A 15,712-nucleotide genomic window follows, 5' to 3' on the forward strand; every position below is an offset into this window, starting at 1 on the left:
CCGTCAGCAGGACTCTGACCACAACCACGGATACCTATCCCTGCCATTTTTCTCACATTATACTGACCTCGGTTTCACAAGCTGTGCTGGAGGGCAGGTGAGCTCTCCAGGGCTGAGCACGCTAGGCTCACGCTTCCCTGACAGAGTCCCAGATGTAGCTGCAGTCATGCTCGTCACGTGCAGGCGATTAAAATGACAACTCTTTGACGTGCCCCTGAAAACAGCGCATGGGAAGGGGATGGATAGCAGCAGAGCTGATAACCAGGCAGTCCCTCGGTCGGTACCACAGAGCTACACATGGCCATGCAAGCTGGATGGGGACGCAAGGAGGACAGAAGGAAAGAACCAAAGGAAAATTCAGAAAAAATATATATAAAAAAAAAATCAGAAAAAAAGAGATGATCGCTTTGCTGGGAATCCTTGTGGTCAACTCACGGCTATTCTGGAGGGGAAAATGGGACACGTACGGCCAGGCATGCACGCAGGAACGCTGCTCCTCATCCCCTTCAGAGAGGGAAGCAAACCCTAGCAGGAACGGCCCGAACAGTCATTAGGCACCAAGGGTTATTATGCATTAACAGATGGGCTGTCTGTACGGGGAGAAAACGCCAGACTCATCCCTGGCAGGATCTGAGACAAGTTGGTAAAGAAAAGAAATAATAGTTTATCCCTTCGCTCTCCTCCATCCAAATTAGCGGAGCAGTAATTTCCAAAATGCCCACAGGGAATTAATTTTACTGCATCCTTGACTGCAAGAGTAATGGGCTTAAAATGACACCACAAAAGGAAGAGGAATCAACAAGGATATAAGAAAAGATGCTTGTGATGGGGAAAAAATGATTACCTACATCATAAACACATTTTCTCCCGCTGGATGATACACCACCAGCCTTCATAGGAGCCAGTTAAAGTAGTATTATAATGAAAATCTAAGTAAGATATAAAGAAATTATATTACCCAGAAGACTTTCAGAGACCATATTTTTCTTAACAAATTTATGCTGAAAATCACATTCCCGCTCTCCAGAGCAACAGGGCCTAGAAATCATTAGGACCGCTCTGCCGTCCAGCCTGGAAGAAATCCCACCACCGTTAGTTACTTGGGAAGGGCGTACTCCAGGAACTTTTCAGCAGTGGAAGCTGTGCACCCATTTATACGACTGGTCAGTTGCGCCACATAATGCTGCTCCTATATCCACGTTTTATAAATAAAAGCTTTAATGTATACGAATGATGAAATTAGCTTTCCCTGAACGCTCACATCAGCAGGAATTGATTTCCCCCAAGTTCATAAAGGCACTGTAAAAAGGGACGAGCAGGGCCACATTCTACTTTTCCTCCACGGTATTTGCCCAGATGTGCATTGCAGTTTGCTGAGCCTTGCATAATGCAAGCAAGCAGCCAGCATTTTCCATAGCCAGCGCTTAAATCGTGCGCACAGGGCTCGAGAGACAAGTAGAGACAGTGCAATCCCTCCCCTTCCCAAGTATTTCCTACGGAGCTGCCCCCAGAATGAACTGCAGGAACCGCTCCACGCCTCCCCCTTTGGCCCTCAGGAAAAGCAAAAAGACGCTGCGACAACAGCTTGCCTTGCCTTCCTGCAAAGAGGTGGCAGCAACTTCACCGAGAGCTGATTTCCTCAGGCAGCAACATGGATAGAGGAGCCCACTCCGAGAAATACAGACAAGTGAGAGAAAGAAAAGCATGGGACTAAAAACAACAAAAAAAGAGAAGTATAAAAAACCACCAGTACTATATGCACGTGTACATCGTAATGACAGTAAGAGTAACAAAAGAACAGTGATTACATTTAAAGAAAATATTAAGAGAAGCCACTGGAAAAAAAGAAAAAGAAATTGTTCACACACACACAGATCAAACAGTTAAGGCTACATCCAGTAAAGCCATGAAAACCATTAAATGGCTATCACCCTCTTTAAAAAAAAAAATCTAACATTCCTGCCTGCAAATACTTAGACACTCTCTTAAAGAGGAATGGCAAAATCTCGAGCCCAGAAAAGCACTTCGGCGTGTGCTTAACTCGCAAGCTCCAAGCACTTGAATTGACGTCAGTAAGAGTATTCATGTATTTGAGACAGGCACGTGCTGCGGTGCCTTGCCGGATCGAAACCGAGGGTGCAGCTCCACACACGTGTTCCTAAACCACAGCTCAGCCAAAGGGGGGCTTGTGCCCCACCAGCCCCTGACCCGTGCCACTGAAGAGCCTTGGCAGGCTTGCCATAAAACCATGTCATTTAAAGATGAGGAGGGGGAAAGGGAAGAGAATAATGGCATAATTACTTTTTAAGCCAGATAATTTTGGTGACTGTGTTTCGTATGAAGCTCTGCAGTGATACTGGTAAGGCCAAAGCACGCTGAGAACTGTATCACGCAGGAAAGATCAGTAAAGTCACCAGCGCTGGCTTCAGTGGTGAGAAAAAGCCATGTGATGCCACATCCTGATGCTCCTACAGTTAAAGGAAGCCTTGTTGGTTTTTTTTTGTAGCTTCTCGATTCGGCATGGTTTGGCCTTCTCACACTACCAGGGAACTCGGGGCAAAATACACGATTAGCATGGCAGCTCCCCTGCGCGTTGGGTAGACTTTTCAACAAGAGAAGCTATCAGAACTTGCTCTGCAGTGGGAAAGCCACGAAAGCCATGGGGAATTTCCCGAGGAGCTCCCTGTGTGAGCAGGTCTTTGTTGCAGGCAGGCGAAGGGTGCAGCGGCTCCGCTTCCACGGGGCACCGCGTGTGTCATGTGCGTGTCTGCGTTCGTACGCGTGTTCAAAGGCAAGCCAACAGCAAGTACTGTCCCACAAAGAATTGCATTTATTTAGGGTGAATGCTGCTGCTTCTACCACATTTAACGGTGGGGGGACCTCAGCTTCCAGCAGCACAGCTATCTGTTTTATTTTCTTCCTCTTCTTTTTTTTCTTACGCTGTTCGAGTTTTAAATCGGTCAAATCTAAGCAAGCGTAACGTGTAACGACAGCGGTATATTTTTGACTCTTTTCTAACATATTTTAACACTTTGGAAATGATTATGGCACTACCGTGACCACACGCCCAAACACCTTCAGCTTCATTTTCAGCAGCGTGGCCTAACAGCGTTTCAACCTTATTTAATATTCAGCAGCAGAAGGACGAGTACAGAGAAATCCATGCCTGAGCAATGCTTAAAATAGACGAGGGCTGCTAATTTTGTTTGCTAGGAAATAAAACGTGCACCTCGTGTCTCCTATTTAGTCATCGTTTCACAGCCCACTTAACCTCACGCTGCTGCTCCCAGAAGCGACCCGGCCACTCCAGCTGCGTCCCTGCAAAACCTTGTCCAGCCCAAGCACTTCTACAGCTACATCACGGACTGCAACATTAAGCAAATCCACACTAAAAGCTGACCGTATTTCACCAGTTTGGACAAATAACAAATTCCCAACCTGTGACGGGAGCTATCACCTGGCATAAACACTGGCTGGCAGAAGAGAGGGGGAAGAGCCAGAGGCTGAACCACTTCTTGCAGCACGGTGCTGGTTTAACGTGATCATAAAGTCACAGCATTACGCAGATTTAGCATTAATGGCCTCCACATTCATGAAATTGTCACGCAAGACAACATACAAAAGCTTCACACAGGATTTTCCCAGCACAGACAGGGAGAAGGGGGCAGCTTCTCTCTACAGACACTTCTTATTTGTGTATGTTTTATTGGTTCAAGGCGTCACTGACAGACTTGAAGACAGAAAAAGCCAGCTTCGAAAATTATTTGCCATTAGGATGACCATTATTTCTTCCGTGCCATAAATAATTCAGAAGAAACAGTTACTGTAACATGCTGTAACTCCAGCTTTTAAGTAACGCGGAGCCTCTTGTCTTACAAAGTGGTATTGCTGTCCCCGTTGCATGCTGAACAACCAACAAAAAATTAACATTGGTAAAAGCTTTTCTAACTTAGCATAAAGGTCTCAGTAGCAGAAAAACCGCCTCCTTCTTCCAGTCTTGAGTTCAGTACAGCTTTTAATAAATGATTAGAGGAAATGCTATTCCACATTAACTTCTGCTTTGTATCTGAAAATGAAAGGGATGTTCCCCAGTCTCAGAAAGCCAGCCTGCTCGATGGCAATAGGCCATGAGAATTTTCATCATTATCACCACGCACCGAGAAGGCAAACTCTGAGTGCCTATCAAGCCAGAAAATCACATCTCGGGTGTCCATCTATGTCACCCTTCTAAGGGAAACATTCACGTTAGGGCTGGTCATTTGGGATGTCACCCAAACACAAACTGCATATAACATGAGCTCAGCTATCAGTCAGCTTTGCAAACAACAATAGCTAATGTTCCTTTTATTTGGCTTTGAGTTTTGTAAACGCAAAGTCTGGACCAAGTTTTGTATCACTGAAACCAAAACAGAAGCAGAGCTATTTTTTTTCAGCTCGAGTTGAGCTAAGAAGTTAATTGATCTGGCATACGTGCAGGGCTGGAAATTTGTATTATAGGGTTTTCTGCATGCACGCTGCAGCTGAGAGATTTGGCTCACAACTTTGATGTACCAAAAAGGACTCTGTGGGACGAAGTCGCTGAAAGTAATAACCGTGAAATAAAAAAGGTGAGAAAGAACGAAGCATATCCCTTCTCTAAATCACCCTTACTCTGCCTAACAGGCACCTTATAAAAAGGAAGAAAAAAAAAGCCACAAACATATGGTGGCAGCCTGCTGCAACTTAAAACTCTAAATGCAATTTCTAGACTATGCACTTTGGGGGCATAAAGATTTCCCGTATGGGAACAGCATAAAAAGCGATAGGCTAAATGAAACAACTAATTAAAATAATGATAAGCATCTCATCAAAGCAAAACTCTGGGCAGACTTGCCTAAGACTCGTGGTTTCTGTCCACTTTATTAGTAGCGACCTCAAAAAATATTCCGTGTGTTGCAATGCACTCAACTTAGACGCTTTACACCTTCGAGTTCCCCTTTGTATTTCTTAAAAATACAGGCCATTCCCAAACACAGCTAGAAAATCATTACTCGCTGTTTCAGTGGAGTTCCCAGGGGAAACTGAATTCCTGCCACCGAGGAGCCTCAAAAGCTTGCTGTCTTGGTTGGACTCCCCAAAATGCAGCGTGACTAGCAGCATGCCTCGTGAGAGACTGAAGTTCACTCAAAGCAGCAGCAGATTTTTTTTTTTGTATTTTATCCAGCAGAATATAAAGCACAATCCTCAGAGGGAAAAGAAAGTCTCTCTTCTCCCCCAAACACAAATGTGGGAAAGGGCAGAGAAGACAGCCCTGCTCTTGTGGGCAGTGAAGGAGAAAAACGTCTAAGTGCCAGTACACGACACAGCCCAGAAATATTGGGGAGCGCATACCTCTGCCCACTCGCATAAATCTGTTTTAAATCTATTTTAAAAATAGGCACGTAGCTGATTTCCATATGCACATTGTTCAAAGAGCTGATAGTTTCTCCAAATTCACTCCCATTGTTCTTAATTTAAAAGCACGCGCTGCTTCGAAACTGATCTGCAAGTACAGCTAAAAATGAATTGCTTGCAATATACAGTCATCCCAACTTGGCTCAGACAACGCGGTATCAAAACGCAAAATTAAGATTAGTAGGTTATGCCAGAATGAGCTCCCATGGTTTATTCTTGAACTTCACAAATATCGTTAGCCAGTCATCACAGCGCGCGTGTGCCAAAACACGCTCATCTCCTGCAAGCACCGCGTCACGCCGAAGATGTCAGAGCAGCAAGGCGAGCTCGAAGAACTGAAAGCAGAACGCAGGGACGCGAATACCACAAGCCCTCCTGGAGCACGGCAGCACGCCGCACTTTCTCAGCTTGGTTCTTTTTATTTGCATTTCTTCTAGCCTTTAGGAAGTAAAAGCAGCGCAGTGGCAGCCACCGATCCAGGGCTGCCTTTCTGCAGAGCAAAGCGAGGGAAAGAACCGGCCAGAAAAGACCTCAGTAGAGGTTCACCATTTTCTTTCCACTGCATTTTTTAATCGCACAAACGAGCTCCTTTTCACGTCTGATTGAAGGAGGCTTTGTTCCCCCAGATAAATTTGCGGGATATGGCTTCTGACACTCCAGTCTGGGATGCGACATTTGCTGCAGAAATGCTGGAACGCTTTACGATGCCACTCTTCCGTACGTGAACCGGTGGAACGATTTCCACGTGAGCTTTTTTTTTTTTTTTTTTTTCTTTGCTCCTGTGCTCAGCCAAGCTGGTGCATCTGAAGAGCTTCCCGCAGCAGCATAAATTAAGCTGATAAACTTTGCACAGGAGCAGATGGGGAACACTCGCACGATCCGTCTGCTCGCGGACCAGGGAGCCTGGAGCCCAGAGCCCCGAGACGTGGCGTTAGGCACGGCAACACACGGCCACTGACCGCGGCCACTCTCCTACAGCAAGTTTAGCAGTGGCATTTCACATCTTTGTACCTTGTGTCTGTGTAAAGAAGTGACTGACGAACAAAAGCACACGCGGAAGGGAAGGGAGACGGAGTATTTTCAAACGAGTCGTTCTCACGGCTGTAATTAAAGGGCTTACTCCTTTCCCACAGCCCGCTGCTGGAAATACCAGGCCTCTGCCGGCTTGCCGAAGGAACAACATCAGAACAGGATGTCATTACACGAGGGAAAGTGTGAAACCCGAGCAAGTGAAACGGCAAATGGTTTAAAACCTTGCACCTACTGATTCATTGAGAAAGCGTTTCTGCGACAGGCTGCAAGAAACCCACCCCAACAAACCAAAGCCTAGAGTTCCCAAATAAAACCTCCCCATTAAAAACCAGCAAGGACCACATCCAATATCCCCACTAATAGCGAGCCAGCAAAACAACCCATCAAAGATCTAAGGGAACACCAAATACATTTTGGCAAGCGTATTATTTCCTGTATCTGAATTTCAGCACCAAGCACTCCTCACACGCTAGACCTGAATTTTACAAGCGTTTTGCAGCTTTTAACTTTTCTAGTGGCTTCCTACCACTTAAGAATGCCCCAAATAAAAAATGGTAGTAAGTGTAAAAAGTATATGTGTATCATATCCCATTTTCTACTTCGCTTTTTACTTATACTCCAGGTACCTCTTACCCTTTTCTCTAAAGAAAGCCCTAACGACAGGTTAAGGGGCTTTGTATTGAAGGTTAAGAGCTAAATCATTAAAGCGTTTGCTTTTGGCCAGCAGAATAGGGACATTCAGGGCCATCGACATCAGGAAACGTTTAAGGGAAGTTCAGGTTTGGCAACACTGATATTTGCATTATTAGACTTGAAAGTTAATGTCCCGTTAATCTTACACAGAGGCAGTCAAATCCATCAGCACTATTGTTTTCAGACTGTCTGCCCACTACAGCAAACAATGCATCATTTACACTTGGTTTACATTTATAGTTGGGAAGAAAGCCATGCAAAGGACTAGGGGGAAAAAACAGAATGTTTAAAATGCAAATTTGGATTTTGCAGCAATGCATGTATTCCTCTGCAAATTCCACATCTGCTAAATCACACAAAAGCTGAGTGTTGTAATAATAATAATAAAAAAAAAGTAATAATAAATGTCTCTGCTTTTCCCTTCCCTACATTAAAATTACCTTTAAGCCTTCCTTTCACTCGAATACTACAAACTATAAACTTTAGAAATGAAAGCAGCTGGTGTTTCCCCCCCTCCATCCCCAAGTTCAAGTTGATTGAATTCAGTCACCATACAATATAAAAGGGAAAGAAAAAAAAAAAAGTCTTTTCCCTCCTCCTCGAGAACTTTCAGTCATGTGCAAACTAGGAACTATCCTGGTTTGAAATGGGCATAAACAAAATAGAAATTTTCAACCTGGAGTCTCTTTAGTTTCAGTCTATGAGATTTAAAAAGTGACCTACTTTATGTAATACTCCCACAGCTGAGTCATCACAGTATCAACCGGTCTCTATCAGCTGCAGGGTGCGATCATCACTTTAAAAAAAAAAAAACAAATCAAGTATCCATGCTGAGATACAACTTTTTTTCTTTAAGTTCTGTTAAAAATACACTGGTAATCTCACAGTCCAGAGCATAACTGAGGGGGGGGGGAAAGCCTTGAAGAAAGTTTGAACCACGTCAAGTAGTCTCTGTACAGCAGATGCCATGCCTAATAGCAAGCCCCTGTAAGCTACGCGACAAAATATTGGACCAGGCTGCAGAAACAGGGATTAGTTCCTTCTCTGCCACTGTTACAGTACGTAGCTTCAGGCAAGTAATTTAGACTTCTTTCTGTTTCATCAAACAATAAAATGGAGGGAATGCTACTGCATTAGAAAATGAGCAGACGTTTATACCAGCCTTTAACATGCATAACATTACCAGTTATTTCGCATCTACAGAAAAGGAAGGGGTAATATATTTTTAATACTGGCTTAGTAGGCCTCGTAAGAGAAAGTGAGAGTGCTTAATGAACATCAGAAACTCTTCACAGGGGCCTTGATTCATTATAATTCACTCCGGACAGAATCTTACGCAGAATTCTGGCTCACAGTCTGTCGGAGTGAACAGGAGTCCATTAGTATCTCAGTGCTAGGCATTTGTTGATAGCAAGAAGTAAATATTCGTTTATAAAAAGAAAAAGATTGGAATTACTAGTTTCTAGTTACGTGCCGTCACGCCACTCAGCATAAAGCTGCAGTCTCAACAGACCAGGAGGAGGTTAAGAGGAATGCAAACTCTCGAGAGAGGCTAGCATCCGCACGCTGGTAGCCTTAAGTTATGTCTACAAAAAATAAATAAAAAAAGGAGCTCAGCACGCTACATTGCTGGAACAGGTACAAGGCGGGAACAGTCACCACCCGCCTGAAAAAAGACCCAGCACGAGAAAGCTCCAGAAGGCTACCCGAAATAAAACGCCAGGCACACTGAATCACACCACCCCTGCCGCCACCCCGCAGCGGCTGTACGTGATGTCTTGTAGGAGCTGGCCCTACTCACAGCGCCCCTCAGGGCAGGGAAACGGGGTGCTGGGGGGTGAGAAACCAGGGAACCCCACTGTGTACCAGACCAGGCTGGGCCAGGGGGTCAGGCTGAAGCTGTGGGGTGCACAAAATGTCCCCTCCCCGGGGGTGCTGCTGTCACCATTCCCCTGGTTCCCTGGGATGCCTCAGCACCAGGGCCTGCGCACCCACAGGGCCTCACTCGTGTGCCTGACCCCATGGTAGTGCTACAAGCACAACCAAGGAGGCAGTCTCCGGCCTGCTGCTCACAGCGGCCTCAAAGGCACCATTTGAGGGGATTTTAACACACACAGTGCTTCGAGGCACTACTACCAACTGGGGGGGCTCTCCACAGGCCGCCCGCCCCAAGGGGACCCGCGTCCCCTCAGGGCACCTCCATGGGGAGGAGGTGTCACGCGAGGTGATGGCAGCGACCTTGCTCCATAATCGCGTTTCGCCATCTGCCACCCTGGCAGAGCTGTGCAGGTATTTTGGGACACTGATCCAGGCCCAGTACGCCAAGGCCTGAACCAGGAAGAAGAGGAGACGTGCTCTCCGACGGCACGAAAATGGGCAGAAACGCACACACCTGTGAAAATCACGCTCGAGACTTCAAAGGTTTTCATTTAAGGACTATTAATTCCAAGCGCATACTGAACGCAGTCTGGCTTCTCGGGCGATGCTTTACAAAGCTGTCAGTTTTCTGAGGCTTGAGCCAAAAGGCAATATTTGATATGTAAAGATGTTTGAGAAGGAGGAGGATAAAGTGAGAAGCAAGATTTGAATGAGTCAGCCATGGCTCTTTTAAAAATTAAGCAATAGCGTTTTTAAAGAGCAAGGAGGGGGGGGGAAAGATGCATATGCGGATTTCCTCATTCCTGGGTTATCAGTTGCGAAGATAATGCAAAGTTTTGGGGAACTTTTAATTACCGCTACTCACGCAGCAGCGAGCGGAGCCACACGACAGCCGCCCGCGGCACGCGGGCTTCACCCCATTGTTCTTGTTACCTTTTTGCTTTCGGAGCTCGTTTCCTGAGCTCTGGAAAGCAAAAAGCCCAAGCAGGCTTTGCTTGAGAGCAAGACGGCGGCCTGCAGCTACCCAAATGTCCCGATGATAGGGACATGCCACCGAAATGGGACATTGTTTTGGGGGAGCCAGAGGAGGCTGCTCACCCCAGAACTGGAGCACCAGGGGGCTGTCATGTGTGGGTGCCCCCATCTCCCCCACTCGGTGCTGACTCCATGCAGCGCCAGGTGAACCACTGTCGTGCTCCACAGCCCCAAAACAGCTGCCTGCTCCCCTCCCTGACCACTCTGCCGTGCTGAGCCCATGGGGGTGTGCGACCAGCGGGCTTGGGGTGCCCCATGGGGATCAGGAGGGGGGCTTCGTGGTTTAGGGAGGGGGCCAGCCTGCCCCTGGGGAAGGTGTGCTGGGGGTGTGGGAGGGCTGGCGGGCTGCCCCCACCTTCCCCTGGGTGGGCAGGCAACAAAAGGCACGGCATGGCTGGGGGGGGGGGGGGATGGCACCACGTGTGTCACGCCAGGCAAGGCAGGCATGAGAGCAAGCGGGGCGGGGGCTGCTGGCACCATGGCCCCCTCCCCAGAACCGGCCGTGCCATGCCGTGCCATGCCGTGCCATGCCATGCCGTGCCATGTCGTGCTATGTCGTGCCATGTCGTGCCATGTCGTGCCATACCACCCCCCCCCCCCCAGACCCGCTCTTAGCCCCGGGGCCTCCCCCCCCCCACGCCCCCCCCCCCCACGCCCCCGCCCCGCCTGTGACGTCACGCGCGGGCCGAGGCGGCGGAGCGCTCGCACGGCGCGCAGGCCCTTCCCTTTGTGACGTCACGGGCGCGAGGCGAACCTGGCCGGGCGGCGGCGGCGGCGGCGCGGTGGCGGCGGTGGCGGTGTCCGGCGGGGCTCCCGGCGCGGCCCCGGGTACCTGTTGCTACCTGCAGGGACCCCACCGCCGCCTCCTCCGCCGCCGCCAAAAGCCGGCGAAGAAAAAAAAAAAAAAGCAATAGGAAAAGAAGAACGATAAGGACGGGGTGGAAGGAAATGATAACAGCGAGGAAATGGGGATAAAAAAAACGAAATTCGGGGAAAAAGGAAAGGGGGCGAAGTTGCAGCGCGGGAGCACGCCCGATGCGCGCTGCACCCCGTGCCCTGCCCCGGCATTGTCCGCCCCCGCCGGGCCGGGCGACTTTGGGGCGATCCCCCCTTTATCCCCCTCCCCAGCCCCGTTGGCACCGCGGTGTCCCCGTGTGTCCCCCCCCTAAAGCCGGGCGCTGCTTTTGTCTGGGCGCCCCCCTCGCCTCGGGGCAGAGTTTCCCCCCCGCACGCCCGATCCCATAAGCTGCAGCCCGGCGGCTCCGGGCTCCCCGTCCCTCTGCAATGCGGATGTATTTTAATTCCAAAAGCCGGCCCCGGGGTGCCCGGCTGCCGCCTAGCACCACAATCCCCCCCCCCCCACCCCCTATTCTCCTTCCCCGCAGAGCCCGGCGGGGGGTCCAAAACCCACCCACCCACCCCCCTTATTTATATTTCTTCTTATTATTATTTTTTTTAATTTATTTTTGGGAATGCACAGAACAGCAGCGAGGGGGAAGTGTCCCGAAGGTCACCCGCCCTGCACGGAAACGCACGTACGGCCCCCGCCGACAGCCACGGGCGCCGGCGACACGGACGATAATAGAAACTGCAACTTTCCAAGGGTCGCAGCAAACACACCCTAAAAGCGGCCGTGGGGCCGTGTGTCTGCCTGTCTTGTGTGTCTGTGTGTGTGTCCCCCCCCCGTCCCCCCGCCCCAAAACGCCACGCCGGAACGCAGCATTTTTCCCAACGTGCAGATCAAAATCGCGATTCGCTCTGCTGCATATTCGCCTAATCCCCCCTCGCTTTTTTTTTTTTTTTCTCCTTTTTTTTTTTTTTCCAAACGAAAAGAAAAAAAACTCCCCTATGCCAATCAAAACGCAACTGGAGCACGAACAAAAATCTCTCCCCCCCCCCCCCCTCCCCTCCCTCCCTTTCCCCACGTCCACGCACATTTCTCCCCTTTAAAGGAGCAGACAATCGCGAGGGATCGGCCGGGTTTAAAAAAAATAAATAAATATTATTTTTAAATAAATGAAGCAGAAGCGGAGAGCCCGGGCTGCGGCTCCTTCTCCCAAATATTATTATTATTATTTTTTTTTTTCCTCCGAGCCATTTTCCCGTGTGGCACGGCCCGGCCCGGCCACCGGCCGCAAGTTGCAGCAGGCTCCGGGCTGGAGCACCCATGGGTGGCCGGGGGAAGCCGGAGGCACGGCGCTGGCAGCCGCCGTCTCGTTGCATCCCCCCCCCCTTCCCACCACCACCACCCCCCCAGCGGCAGCCCCCCGAGCTCCCCGCCTTTCATCGAAAACTAGATGATGATTGTGTCATTTGAGGTCAATACATTTGTGCAGCGGGGGAACCGCCAGGCACACGGGCTGGTTTTATAACCCGGCTGGATGGAAGGCTTCCCCGGGAAAGAGAAAAAAAAAAAAAAAAAAAAAAAAAAAGGGGGGGGGGTCTCTGAAACTCCCCCCACCGCACCACAGGATTTAAAAAAAAAAAAAAAAAAAAAGAAAAAGCAACAACAACAACAACAAAACCCCAAACAAATCCAGCATTACATTTCTGTTAAAAAGCGTAGAGCCGCAGAATTCGCGATAAACTTGACATTCACTGCCATTTCCTAAAACTGGGAGTCAAATGATAGATGTTATGACCACTTACGTATTTCTTTTGAATTATATTCCTCTTGGGTCTTTCTTTGCTCATTCTGGTATCCAAATTCTGATTGCAAAAGGGGACAATTGCTTCATGAATTAAAGCCGCGACAATTAAAAAAAAAAAAATACCGAAAAATCCTGGGGGGGGGGAGGGGGTTGTTTGTAGTGGTATCTTGTAATCCGACTTTTTCTTTCCTCACAATGTGATTCTCCTAGCAATAAATCCGAGGTATGGGGGACGAAAAAAAAAAAAAAAAAAAAGACGAATGCGGAGGAAACAACAAAAAAAAAAAATTCACTTTAGTGAAACATTATAATGGAAAATTTCCCCCTAAACACAAAAAACGCCGCCCTCGATATCCCCTTTTCTCCTTCTCGAGCCACCTAAGCGATCTGCAGGTCCTTAGTGTCAGAGCCGTAGTTACATCTTGGAAAAGGCGAGGGGCCGGAGGGAGAAGATAAATAACGCCAATGTTGGAAGTCACGTTGGCGCTGCTGCAGCAGCAGGGGAAAGCAGCAGGGACAACTCCAGCAGCAGCAGCAGCAGCAGCAGCACCAGCAGCAGCTCCAGCAGCAGCAGCAGCAGCAGCAGCACTGTGTGTGTGTGCCTCTGCTCCTCCAGCTCCCCCCCTAACCAATGAGCGCAGCTCTCCGCCAGCAACTTTAAATGGACCTGGGCTGCCTCCTCTCTCTCTCTCTCTTTTTTTTTATAATCTATATGTCTGCGTGCGCGCGCGTGTGTATAGCTCTATATACAACACACAGGCACACGCACACAGCGCCGGGCACCGCTTAGGGCACGCCCACAATTCCCAACCGCCGCGCCAGCCGCAGCACCCGCCCCGAGGTCGCCGCTGCGAGCCCCGGGGAGGGGGGTTATGGAGGAGGGGGGGGAATTTGGCGACGCTCCCTCAGCGCGCAGCACGCTCGGCCTCGCCGCCCTGCCCTGCCCCCGCCCCGCCGCCGCCTCCTCCTCCTCCTCCTCCTCCTCCTCCTCCTCCTCCTCCTCCTCCGCTCCGTTCCCCGGGGCTCTCCGGGGGCTGTCAGCACCGCGCCTGGCCTCGGGGCTCCGCGCAGGGCCCGGCGATTGTCCGGGCTCCGCGGGAAAGTTGTAGTTCCCTCGCCACAAAATGGCGGCGCCGGCGAACTACATCTCCCGGCGTGCCCCGCGCTCCCCCCCCTCCGTGCTCCGCCGCTCATTGGCTGCTCGGCGAGGAACCCCCCCCCCCCCCCCCCTCCCCTCCCCTCTCCACCTCGAGGGGCGGGGGCATGGCGCTGAGGAGGAGGAGGAGGAGGAGGAGGAAGATTGATGTGTCTGGGCATGGGGGGGGGGCGGCCGCACGAAACTCGGTCGGCCCCGGTGTCAGCTCGGGACAGGCCGCCTGGTGCGCCCCCGAGGTAGCCTGAGGTCACCAGCACTCCTCCTCCTCCTCCTCCTCCTCCTCCTGCCAGCCCACCTCCAGCCCCACACGCAGGGGTGGGTGCCGATGGGGTTCAGCACTGGGGTTTCAATAAAGAGCTATGAGCTGCACATACTTGTGGTCGTTGTTTTTATTATATTATTCTTGTGTGTGTGTTTTTGTACGTTTTTTTCTTCTACCACTGCAAAGAGAGGCGTGCGGATTCACGGAAAGCACGGCGGTTCTGGACAGGGCTTTGCATGGAAAGCCAAGGGGAAGGTGAATTTGTGGCTTCCCCGCTGAAGTATCAGGAAGGTTTCACATAGTCAGTGTCCATTTGTGCTTGTCAGTGTGAGTCATTGCAAAGCGAGAGGGAACATACCTCTACCATACCACATAACGCTCATGTATCGCTCCAAACATGCTGCCGCATACTCCAGATGTAGTTTATGTTCATTCAGTTCTGTAGAATAAAATCTCCGCCCCATAGAGAGAAAACTTCTAAGGCCATTGAATGACTCTCCTTGGAAAGTCAGGAGAGCTGAAGGCCCGGAGTCACCCTTCAAGTCATTGCTGGCTCCTAGTCCGCTGCTGTAGCGCATGAGGCCCTCCATCCAGCTTCTCTTGAGCACTGTGTTCTCCATTTACCCTAGGAACAGGACCCAAATGGGGTTTGAAACGCTAAATAGAAAAAATCAAGTTAGGCAATAACTACTTAGTTTTCACTTTGCTTCTTTGTGCTTACCCCTAACAATTTTAGGTGCTTTTTCTACCCTTATTCTTGAGGTAGTTAAGCTGAGACAAATGACCTTTGCTTGGCCTCATCTAGTATCAAATTTTTATAGTAATAACTACTTGTGTAATCTTTTGAAGCCTTTACTTTAGGCTTCTTGTAGGAAAATACACGTTATTTCTAAGTGTCAGTATGAAGAGAGGTTTTTTGTTCCTTTAAGATGGAAATTTGAGCATTTCTTTTAGTTATGCTGAGCTCTCTGCCCTCGCTGTTTTTTACTGAGGTATTTATGTAGCTTGAAGGCCTAGGACATATTTGGAAGAAAACACTTTTGTCTCGCGTTTTCTTCTGTTAAGAATGATGGGTCTGCAACTTTCTTTCTCTAGGAGACATTTCAGAAAACCATAAGAGGCAAATATAGTTAGTCATGTATTTCTAAGTCAACAATTAAGCAAAAGGTTCTTGTAACAAACCCACCTCCCTTTTCTCAAACAGCATAAGGTAGCAAAACCAACTTTTCCTCCTACACACACTTTGGAGATTACTTTCTGGCTGTTCTTATGTCTTGCTGCTGCTATGTTTGTTACTGGCTTTTGTGCCATGTGTTGAACAAGAGCTTGCTGTCAGTGCAAACTAATGAATTTTCTTCTCAAGGCTGGGTGACAGAAACCTTTTGCATAGATCCATGGCTGTATTCACATATGTGTGCTGTGTTAGAAAGTATCATACTATGTACATGCTCAGTATCCTGTTTCTGCGTTGGATCTTTCCCTTCTGTTTTAGCTTGTGCGCATTTTGGAGACTGACCCTTTAAATACCAAGGTTTGATTGGTTTAGAAAATTAATTAAGTTCCGATACAATA

The 15,712-nt window shown here is 49.1% G+C and overlaps 1 protein-coding gene across 2 annotated transcripts in view; it reads right to left on the bottom strand.

Annotated features, from left to right (window-relative positions):
• Positions 1–13,671, bottom strand: part of JARID2 (jumonji and AT-rich interaction domain containing 2) — a 202,810-nt gene extending 189,139 nt beyond the window's left edge. The window contains exon 1 of one of the 2 annotated variants that reach the window (XM_038175718.2): positions 12,721–13,671. In XM_038175718.2, coding sequence (XP_038031646.1) covers positions 12,721–12,765 — 45 coding nt within the window. In that variant the 5' untranslated portion in view covers positions 12,766–13,671. The remainder of the gene's footprint in view (positions 1–12,720) is intronic. The other variant, XM_027451254.3, reaches the window with a different exon arrangement.
• Positions 13,672–15,712: the final 2,041 nt, after the last annotated feature.

Source organism: Anas platyrhynchos, chromosome 2, assembly GCF_047663525.1.
Source record: "Anas platyrhynchos isolate ZD024472 breed Pekin duck chromosome 2, IASCAAS_PekinDuck_T2T, whole genome shotgun sequence".
Taxonomy (NCBI): domain Eukaryota; kingdom Metazoa; phylum Chordata; class Aves; order Anseriformes; family Anatidae; genus Anas; species Anas platyrhynchos.